At 35.0% G+C, this 12,018-nt stretch overlaps 1 protein-coding gene across 1 annotated transcript in view; it reads left to right on the top strand.

Moving 5' to 3' along the window:
• The first annotated feature begins 666 nt into the window (after positions 1-666).
• LOC139690769 (uncharacterized) overlaps positions 667-12,018 on the top strand; it is a 93,805-nt gene continuing 82,453 nt past the window's right edge. Inside the window, exon 1 of the mRNA XM_071588316.1 lies at positions 667-834. Within this exon, the coding sequence (XP_071444417.1) occupies positions 667-834 (168 nt within the window). The remainder of the gene's footprint in view (positions 835-12,018) is intronic.

Raw genomic sequence — 12,018 nt, forward strand, 5'->3', positions numbered from 1 at the left:
TAATTCCAGATTTATTGATATTTTATTTAAAGAATGCAAAACAAGAAATTTAGCAATGCATTGTTCTTTCTCCTTGGGCTAAATATTTCTCCAGATCTTCTCATCTATACTATTTATATCTTACTTAATTTGCTAATAATAAAAACTCATGCTTTATTTCTTTTTAATTAATCCCGGACTTCTTTATCTTTTATCTGGGATTGGCTTGCGAAACGTTTTTTTTCATTAAATAAATTCTTGAAATCTTGCCAATCTTTAGGCTTAATAAGTCTGACCTTATAAATTTATCAATCGATTCCAAGCGTTTGTATTCAAGAAATGGAAAATAATGAGCGCAAATAACCCCCATTTAAGAAGACTATCTGAGAGCATGAGATAGGGAGGTTTTTAATGCTCTTATCTCTTGGCATTGAGCATTAGTGGTGCACTTTTAATCGATATAATCAGACCACTTAATTCTTGTTGCCTCTTCATTCTCCCATTTCCTTTTAAGGGTGTCCATGCCAAGGATTAGAAGGCCATGATTACCCCCGCCCCAAGACCTTCGCCGGCTGCAGTGGCTCCGTGGGCCGCGAACCGGCGGGCCGCAAACGGTTTCGCCTCAACCGTGCAGCGTTGTGCTGACTGACGCGGTACAGAGACGAAGGAGGTGGCTGTGACCCCAAAATGTCACTTCTCTATAGATTCACGAAGCTCCAGGATCGAGCTGACACGCACGTATTCACGTTCGTCGTGACTCGATCCGTCACGCGCGATCTTGAACGTGATGTTACGTCCAAAGAGTTCACGGCTGGGCATCACAGATGGGCCATCACATTTTCTCGGAACGACAAGGTGAGTGATGGGAGTCACTTTGTTTCTTCTCTTTATTTTTTTTTTATTCGATGACCGTCCGATGCAATATCTCAAGTTCCCTGAGTGCTAGTCTCACCCAGCGACATGAATTATTTTTGTCCTAAGAGTCTAAATTCGTAAATAAACCTTCGAGACCTAAGAATCCTCTTCTTATATTCGATTTTCTTCTTGGTTAGGTTCCAAATGTATAAATTTGATAAAAATTAATCATTGAAAGAGATTGTTTTCAGCCAAACTGAAATAGGACTAATCGCCTGCGTTTCCTGAGAATTTATGTTTTTCGTTACCCGATTGAAATGCTCTAATTACTTCAGGGAATAAAAACGTCAAGAATCACATCGTATGATTTGCATCATCGTTATGAAAAATCTCGATGCTCATATTTTATCATAAAATATTAGTAATACTGACCGATTTTCCTGATTGTTAGTATTATTATATTTCTCCCACTGTCATGCGTTTGTGAAAAATTGTACTCTGTCTAATGGACTTCTTAACGTTTTAAAAAAACGGCTTTATTATCGCAAAATGAATATGTTGAATCAATTGAAACATTAATATGAAATCAGATTATTATCTATAAGATCTTATTCGCGCCGTTTCATTTTTTGTGACCTCTGGGTTAGATAAGTATGCCTGCATATGTTTACGTATCTTGGGTCTCGTAAACTTAAGGCGATATCCTCAATCGGTTCCACCGTAATATAATTCAATCAACTCGTTAACTTAGATTTCATGAAGTTAATTGCATCAGCAGCCACTTTCATTTTACATAAGTACTTTTTTTCCCCTTTTTATCAAATATTTAAATGTAATAATCCTTCATATTTATCGTACTAGAGCTTACCAACCGAATTTGCGTTAGATAAATTATCTTTGGTTAACGTACGCAGGTCAGAAGATTCCATTTTTCCCGAAGTCCGTATTAATAACTCACATCCAGATATGAATTTTTAAACGTTGGCGGAATTTCAGTCTTTACTCTTTGCGTTTAACTAAAGATATATCGTATATCGTTTTAGGTGAGTTGTTACTCCCAAAATACTTTGAAGTATGCAGCATGAATACATTTTAATTGCGCGAGTGCAATCTACCATTTAAGTATAAAATTTTGTTTGGAGAAAATTTAGCTTTTCATCTTTTTGTCTTAACTTGTACTCATATTTTTCAGTCATGTTGCAGGAGGGGAAAAATATATTGGGTATTTTTAGCAAATATTTTCATTTCACTTTTGCTGTCAGAATTAGTTGAATCCAAAATGGATGGCTATTAGCATGTGTAAGCCGTTCGCTCAGGGACGCTAATGAGAAAGCAGAAATGTAGATTTGGTGAGCAATTGAACAACGATTTCACGTAGATAACTGGATTTGTAAAATGAATTATAATGAAAATTAATATCCGTGGCAATATCTTCCATTATTTCTCCTTGTTAATTCCGTAGACCCGCTCTGCATGGATGTTATTAGGGCCCGACTTAAATTATCGTACGTCCATTAAAATTGATATGACAGCAGTGATGTTTACCTATTTTCCAATCATTGATATTCCAAATGTATAGCTTGCTATCCCGTTCTCTAATATCAGATACACACAAGCATTGAATATGAAATGAAAAATGTGAGTCAACAATTTCAATGTGAAATATCTATTGATATTTAATCGTGTATCAGTTTATTTAATGTAAAACAATATATTTACTGTTCTATACCGTTAATTAGGTATTCAATAATTACATCTATGAAAAGTAAATGCCATAAATTGATTATTAGACAAAAATTCTGTCATTATTTTGTTGCTACATTGTGTGACAAGGCTTCTTTTAGTATATAATTTAAAAGATATATATTTTTCGCAATAGAAATAGGTTCCATAAAGTCGCCATTTAATCCTCACATCTAGTGTATATAGTTTTTTGTGTTGTAAAATACCTTTTCAAATATTTACTGCGTGCGATAGATTTAGATATTGCAGATCCTAAAGGTCCAGTGATGCTACTTTAGTTATAGCAATTCGAATTAATTTGTTCGGAAAGTTTGTGAAGCCTGTTTTTCTTGTTAAAGGAGTGAAAAAATGCTGCATGGAGAAATAAAATGAAGTGAAAACTATTCATCTCCCTGTTGATGATTAAATGAAAAATACTTTAAATCTATGAAACGAGCTTCCAGGAGAAGATGTCTCATATTTTAAATGTCGAATGTCCATAAAGTGAGGATAGCCAAAATAGTCAAGCGTTTTATAAGCTTTCGTTTATACCCTAATATATTAAATTATAATCTCTAAGTTGAAATTCAATAAAAAAACACAGCCAATGTTCATCGATAAATTTTGAGATTTATTAGATTCATTAATATGAAAGGTTCCATAATCACATGAATTAGGCCGTGTATCGTTACCAGTTCCTCTGTTAGGTCATAAAGTGAGACTCTTACGGATAATATAAGGGACGACCGTGCATAAAAGTGAACCGATTAGCGCTAGAAGAAACCCCATGGGTGACATCTAATCCGGGAACAAAATGAATGAGTATCTAAAGCAAAGCTGACATTGTTATGCCGGGGCACGTCAAAGTTGATCCTCGAAGTGAGTGAATATTGATTAACCGGCGATATGCTGTTGCCCGAGGGCATCACGTTTAATATTAAAATGCAAAATACCCATCCCACTCTCTATGCAACTGAGAAATGAACTTCCAACGCATGAAACGCCGTGATAAAGGAAGTGAAACAATTTTTTAATGTGATAAGGCACTTGTCGGTTGTTGGTGGTTTGCAAAAGATAAATTTTCGATTCAATCCGGACGAGGACACGGGTGCATGTAGGGGTAAACGCTGGCTGTTTCGTTTTTACGGCCGCAACGGTGCACCGAAGGATTTTAAAGTCTTCCCAAACCCTCTCCCCACTTTACGACCTAGAGTTCCAAGTGCAACGAAGCAAAACGTAATGAGCTCCGTTCGCGTTAAGTTTTCGCTTTTATGAGTGATGATGAACTTTTTCGGATTATTCCCTTCTTCCGTTATCTTTTAGCGTTTTCCCCGCATCACATTGTGTTCAGAGGCAGTCTTCTCCACCGAAAGAAATCTCGCATCAATATTCCTGAAATCACTATCTCTTCACTCTCATGGCTGATTGTGTTTGCTTTAATGCCTAAGGGCTTCATTTGTGCGCGATATTAATTTTTCTTATCCATTCGTTTACCTCATTGCGATATTTATGCACGTGTACGAGTGTGTACAGAAGAAGTGTACATGTGCACATGCTTATATATGTGTTTGCATGTGCGTGTGTTTTTAATAAAAAATATATGTAAATATATAGTATAAACATAAATATAATATATATAAATATATTTAAAAAAAATATATATATATATATATATATATATATATATATATATATATATATATATATATAAATATATTTTTAAACAAAAAAAAAATATATATATATATATACATATATATCGAACTCCCTCGAAAAATGTCTAACCAGTTTACATTACGCGCTCCTACTCCGCGGATTCCACGAGTACCTTCTAAATAAAAATTTTCTCCGAAACTTCCACGCGCCCAAACCTTCCAAAAACTCGGACACCCTCTCCATTTTCACAACACACTCCCCAGGATATCAGTCCCTTAAACATGTCTACTAATGTCTCAAATATGTCTACTCTATTGTGACCGACCATAAATTAACGCCAAGCGTAAATTCCCTTCCTTCACTTTAAACAACCCGCTAATTTACCCGATTTTTTAAATCCAGTAAGCCCTTGTCAGAATCCTCCGTCATTCACAAATCTACATCGATACCATGCAATACGTAGACCTAAGTGTATAACATGTTCCACACCACTCCTTGCCTTTCATCTCAATTGATAAATTCTATTCAATATCCCAGTACCTTCTCATGCGCAACCCGAAATATAATTTACCAACTAAATAGCAAACTTTGTTCCTCCTAAATAGACCAATGAGCCACACCTCTTGATATCCGCATAAACTATCACCCCGCCTCTAGCAAACCTTCTTCAGCATTGCTACCCGTTCCCAAACACGCCTCTTTACACTTGTCTTTTATGATTGTTGTACGATGCGCCATGCCTCGCAATATAACAATTATTTTCTCCCATCCGCTCAGATTCACCATTTAGGCTAAATACTTTCGAGGCGGCGTGCATTTGGCTCCTGGGAGCTTGCTCGGACCCGAGTCTGAACTTTCCCCAATAGGTAGTATGCCCTCCTCCTACCCATGGACTTCCACATCTACACAGGTGTGTGTGCGCGCGTACGTGCGTGTGCATGCGAGGGTTGACCAGAAAGTAACTTATTTTCGCGTGTAGCGAGCAAAGTAGTGGGTGGGAGCCAAATATTTGCCGTATTGACACATACGCTAGAGTACTACGCCTCGAGCTGTAGTGTTTGTTTGGAAGTCCGCATCTTTTAAAGTTTGTTTAGAGCAGTTAGTCAAAATGAACAAAAGTTGGAAATCCTGTCCTACGTAAAATCCGTTTTTGGATAACTTTTCAATGGCAATAAACTTAGAATCTGCTGACATTCATCAGGAAATGTGCGCTGTACACCGACTAAGTGATAATTTAGTGTTTTTGTGCCAGTGGTGTTGTAAGTTTAATAGTGAACGGGCAAATGTTTATGATATCCAAGAACTTGCAATCCGTCAGTTCATCTGTCATAAGGCAGGCCGGCCACTGCAGTCCTCGTTGCAAACATTAGTGTGGGTATTTTTAAACTTAATGTGCCACTGCCTCACTCCGCCTTCTGTTATTATTCCGTCTCCGTTCGCTTTCCATATTTACCTATGGATTTCATCTGGTTTGTGGTTTTTTGGCAGTAAAAACTAATCATAGATTGAACTTCACTGCTCGCGGAGTGTTCTTTTACAGCGCACACTGTAATAGTTTGCAGTTAGTACAGTAGAAGAACCAGGGTCTGCGCACTACCACAGCAGCATGATAAGTACTGAGTGTAGGGACGTTTAGACACTAAGATGGTGGCTCTGGCCCAACTCACCGCCACGCTAGCCCGAAACGTAAGTTACTTTCTTGACAGTCCTTGTGTATACAGTCCTGTATATAGAACATCGTGTATCGCATTGCATGATTTCTTTACCTACTGTCCTTGCCTCTTGTGTCGTCCATTTCTTCTTTGGTGAATGCAACAGATCCCCAACGCCATCTCCTGGCTAAGGAATTGGGGTAATTGGTTGCATTAATCCCCCGCAGATTTCAATAAAATTTACATTTCCTCGATAGCTCAAGTGGTTAGAGCATTAGCCTGGCAAGTCGAAAGATCTGTGGTTCAAGTCCCGGTTAAGGGAATAGTTTTGCACTTGCGATCTGCTCGATTCCGCCTTCCTCATCTCTCTTGTATTCGTATTTTGTAACTGTTCCAATTCCTTTTTCCTTATACCTATTTCCATGTGAAAGAATGTTTGTTTGCCATGTGGCGGGTTTTCGTATTTGAATGGATTTATATGTGTGTGTATATATATATATATATATATATATATATATATATATATATATATATATATATATATATATGTATATATATGTGTGTGTGTGTTGTGTGTATATGACATATATATACATATATACATCGTATATATATCGATGATGTAGAAGAACTCACGAGATCAATGTAACACTTGGATGGCACAATAGAACTCAATGATAATCATAGGAAACACGTAAAAAGACAATCATATTTGAGACGGTGAGGCTCTTCGTGATAGTTGCTATTTGCTCCAAGAGTGACATCTCCATTTAATATTTTTTATAAGCATAGTTCTACCTTGATGTGTACATTTTTTTATCATTGTATTTACTTAGATCACCCGCTTAAGTATTTTTTCTTATTATGGGATGAACTCTACGTTTTGATTACTGAAGACTTTTTTACAAAATTGGAACTACATTTCTTTGGTAACGTTTACGTCCAGGCTGATAATATTATCGAATCCCTAATGACTCTTGAAACTCGTTAATTTATCGTTCAAAGAAAACCTAAAAGAATTCCGTTCACCGCAAAATGGTAAAAAATCTCAATTAGTCAACGTTTCTAACGCTTGAAGACGTGCACATAGTTAACCTTGAATTTATCTTACATTAGCTGTCAACAATTACGAGTTTTATAGAGAATTAATACTATCGTACTATTTTTATTTATCTGTTTTTTGAATCTGAATATTTACTACATTAAAATGGGTAACAATAAAATGTATACGCAATTGATTACATTGACGGCTCTAATTGGATATTCGGCAGGAAAAAAGTACCTGAATTAATTAATGAAAAGAGCATTTGATAATGCACCAATTGAAGTCAAAGATCCCCTACCTAGTCTATGTATGAAGCAGTAAAATACTCAAGCGGTAACTTTAGTGGTAAAGTACTCGAGAATTACTTCGCGCTGAGTGTGCAATTGATCATCTTTCTCCGAGAGTACTGAAGCAGTATTGTTCGTATACGTTTATGAGATTGATTGTCCTACTAACTTATTAGATGTATGAATTATTGCAGGGATATAAATATTAAAAGAAATATTACCCAACAAAGGAAAGCAAGTTCCAGATTGTTTACTAAAAGCACGTCATATTTCTATACTTCTCATTCTGGGACACTCGCGGTTGCCTTCCAACAGTATGGCACTCCGTGGAAGGGGCTTAAAAGAACTTATTATTTTGGACATCCAAGCCGAGCGCTTGGCAATATGCGTAAGTCTGCGCTAGTAAACAATAGAAAGGCTATACAAAAGAGTCGCATACATTTTCACGGTGTGCGAACAAATTCCATAATAATTAATTAAATGTAAAAAAATGATTAAGAATTAAAAGCAAAGGGTATGGTAGAAGTTTTCAAATTCAAATTCAAACCACCGAGGGGGGTTACCTTCCCGCCTCCACCCCCCAACGTCAGTGACACCCTCATCCACGCATATGGATGCGACAGCGGCCATCAATCATTCACACGCACAAACTGGGGATAAAAAATAAAACACATGCGGCTTGCTGGCAAAGCTTGCTTCAAAATTAGGGAGGAAATATGTTGGTTACAGATTCATGTGCGCATGTTATTGTTTACGTTTGCTTCCACATAGACATGTTGTTGAACACAGTGTGAATGCTTTAAGTATGGATACGTATGAAAATGCGAAGGTAACCAGGAAGAATGCATAAATGCGAAATTATAGCTCGGGAAAATTTTGGGTTTTGTTTTACTACGACTTTCAAATTTAGTTTATCATAAATTTGTTCAGAATATGATTTGGATGCGGTTTGATGCTTGGTAGAACGAAATTTCTTTGAGGAAACGTAACACTTAGTTTCGACGACATTGAAATTTTCCTGCATAAATATTAATTGTTATTCGGTCAATAAATACCCGTTGACTATTGGATTCAGTTTATTTATGGCCGGTATTATGACTTTGTGTTACAGTCACTGTTAAAATTTAACAACCATGTATTCTTAAAAAATATGTGTTATGATTCTCATTTAGTGCCTCATATGCAATAAAACACACAGTTTTTTTAGTTAACTGAACTGAAAGTTAGTTAAGGAATATGAATGTGTCCTCTTTAGGAGGTTTAACACGGTGTAATAAAAATCAACCAATCGACGTTCTTAGGAGAATGACGCTTAAATATTATAATATTTAATTTTTGACATTAAAGTTATAATAGGGGGAAAGTAGTTAATAGCAGGTTACTTAAATTGCACTATCAGAAGATTTTGAAATCGCTGGAAATCTCTTTGTAGTTTGTTAAATGCCTTTCATGATCTCCAAGTGAGTTTTTTCATCAAGTAAATTAACAATGTTGTTCACTCGTTTGTGCAAAAATATCATTTTTTTCTTTTGTAATTAGGCATTTTTTATTTTAAAAGTAATAATGTTCAAATATTTCTGCCTTGATAATACTATCGCAATCACGTGTCCTACATATTTAAATTCGATACCTCCATATTTATTAGAACGCTTTTGGATATTTAACGTTTGTTTGCAATGATCAATACGTATGTGTTGATGTTTGCATTTCAGAGGCGATTTTTTACCATACCAATTTTTTCCTATACCAACCAAAACCGTTGTTTCAACTTGAGCGCATTATTTTTCCGTTGAATGCATTAATATGTAAGTTAGTGACTTTCATTGTATGCTTTTACATTATTGCAAAAATTAAGGTACTGTTGAGCGTGTTGACACTATGGTTGTGTTACGTTTAAGTTTCCACTGCCAATGCTTTGAAGATAATTACGTATGATTGAATATTGATCAAACTTATGATAAGTGTTTAATAATAATTTATAATTAACCTAAGGTATATTTACTGAAGTGTCGGTCTGTAGAGTTGTGTGACGTCACTTGAAAAAATATAAAATTTTTACGGTGACGTTGAGCTTACTAGGAAAGAAAATTCTTTTATAAATGTGAATGCTGACTGCTTATTCCTTTCATAGACTGCATGCTTCAGCATAAAATGATAGTAACGTAGTAAATGTAAAATTCTATGTTACCTTGAGATAATATTGTTTTGAAATACATGAATGTCATTCGAATAGTTCCCATGTGGTAGTGTATTCTCATAATTAGGTGAAAGTCGTTTCTTCACATTTGTGATGAATGGTGAAAGATATTTATAAGCTTAATTGTGGAGGTAGCAGCTGATGATAAATATTCAAAAACATTTTTGGGAGAATTTTTCTGTTGGATTCAATCAGAAAAAACCAAATCAATTTTAATGAGTGGAGTAAATTATTTTATAAATAGATTTCATGGAACTTAGGCAACATTGGGAGATATTTAATAAAAATGACATCAACCCTTTGTAGGCGTTTTGCAAATTTAAATGATAACCATTTAATTCAATTGTGTTAGGTTCTATGCTGAAATTTTCAATGTACATACTAATAATACAATAGGTACGATTATTTTAAGATTAGGTCATTTCTACAAAAAACAATGCCGAATTTGAACAATATTTTTTTTTTAATTTACCATGGAATTCCTGAATGTTTTTCAAAATTAATCAGAAATATCTTTTAAATATTCATCTGACATTTTGGGCATTGGGACTTAACTTAAAAATATGTTCTCGTATTACAATCAGATGCACTTTTCATGTAATAGACGAGGGAAATGAAGATATAGTATCTTTGTGATTCAACAGAAAATTTATTTCGATACGACCCGGGTTACGACGTTCAACGTCATCTTCAGAAACGTCGAAACCCGGATCGCATCGAAATAAATTTTCGGTGGAATCACAAAGTTACTATTTTTTCGTTTCGAAACATTTTGCCACAACAGTTTCGTAATCAGGTTTTTGGAATTGATCGGTAATATATTAAATTTAATAAGCAGATATTCAGCAAAATAATAGATTTCAATTCTTCTACAGTCAGATCTAAGTACCTATGTCGTGAGGATTGTGTGATTAGTAGTTGTATTTTATGTTAAGTAGAACAAGTATTGTGTGTTTAAAATACTGAAGTGTTTACCTTAAAACTACTCAAAGACTAATTTTATAATTTAAAAAAATAATGTTTTTACAAAAGAGCTTTTATCAATCCATTAGTGGTATCAATCCATGATTTTTAACAAATTCAAAGAGAACACTGGCATTTTATTAAGAAATGTATATTCTCGCTTGTTTTACCATTACTTGAATTTTATTGTTAAATATGTATAAAATCCCCTAGAGTAAATGTTAAATTTAGTATATTCAGTAAATTGCACATTGCTGATAATCTTTGCATAAAAATTTGATATCAAATAGTTTTGCATTCAACTAAATATGTCACTAAATAAATGGTCACAATACGGTTTCTTGTTTCTGAGTAAGCTTATCCAATAAAAATTTAGCAGCGTCATATTTTCATTCGATATAATTCCACCCTTAGTTGTTAAGTATAAATAGCTTTTTTTCTTTATGCTTCCTTTCAGTATTCATTAAAAACAAGACTTCTAATCATCATATTCAGATTTTTTCATGATAATGCTAACCTCAAACGAATTCTGATATCGCTCAGGAATTATTTTATTGATTTTTATCTAATCAGCAAATTTCATCACACGCTAGGGATGATATGGCTGTTATTCATATGGGAGGTTGATTTAGTCAATCTTTCTGGTATTACCGACCTGTTCTCAAAAAAACATGCATTTGTTGATTTAGCCATCAATTATAAAATATTAGTAGATTTTTTATGACTGGAAAAATTATTATAAGATATTTTATTATATTTTTCTCAAATTATATAATGTTTTTGACTACTTTTCCGATATCCTGATAACTAAATATATTTTTTATGCAAAACTTTCTGTCAAATAGGAAAAAAAGCTTCAAAAAAAGACGCCCCGATGAAGTACGGGAAATACTGGTAATGCATAATACGCAAATTAGTTGTATGTATTTTGGACTTTATATAATAATTGAGTAAGTATTAAATGTATTAAATAATGATGAGGAAAACCCTCCAAACTAAATCAAAATAACGAAAATGTAGCAATATTTTAGCAAAGTTTTGGAATAATATTAAAATATATTTAAATCAACATATAGTATTAGCATAATTACCATAAACGCTTTTGACTTCTTATGTTATGAATAACTTTCGAATTAACTTTGCATTAATTTTGTTCGTTATCATTCAAGTCAACGGAAATCACTAATGAAGTATTATTATGCCACAATCCACTGGAGCGTTGCGCAATATGATTGTGCCATGTTGATCAACCACCGGCACAAAACTCGATCTTCCACTCTGGTAGTGCCTCGATACGCCTTCAAGTATTCGAAGTGCTGTAATGTATGTTTTATAGCGCAGATCCCGACGGATCAGTCCCTTTTGGAATTACGTGGTACAGTTTCGATCCTTCTCCATTAACGAGCGCGTTGAGAAGGAAAAAAAATCGACTCGTGCCAAATCCAAAGTAACTCAATTTACCAAGCCCCTCTCCGTCTACGCGCGGATCCACAGGACCTAATTACTCATTCAGGTAATGACGCCGCCCACGGAGACCCACGGTCGGCTCCGTCGCCCACGCCGTCTCTCGATATATTCCACGCACGCGTCCCTCCCCTTCACCCAGTAGGGGAGAAGAATACGAGCAAGACACGTGGTCCCTCACCTCCCCCTGCAGCGATG

This window comes from Hetaerina americana, unplaced genomic scaffold (assembly GCF_022747635.1).
Source record: "Hetaerina americana unplaced genomic scaffold, ioHetAmer1.1.p SCAF_3, whole genome shotgun sequence".
Lineage (NCBI taxonomy): Eukaryota > Metazoa > Arthropoda > Insecta > Odonata > Calopterygidae > Hetaerina > Hetaerina americana.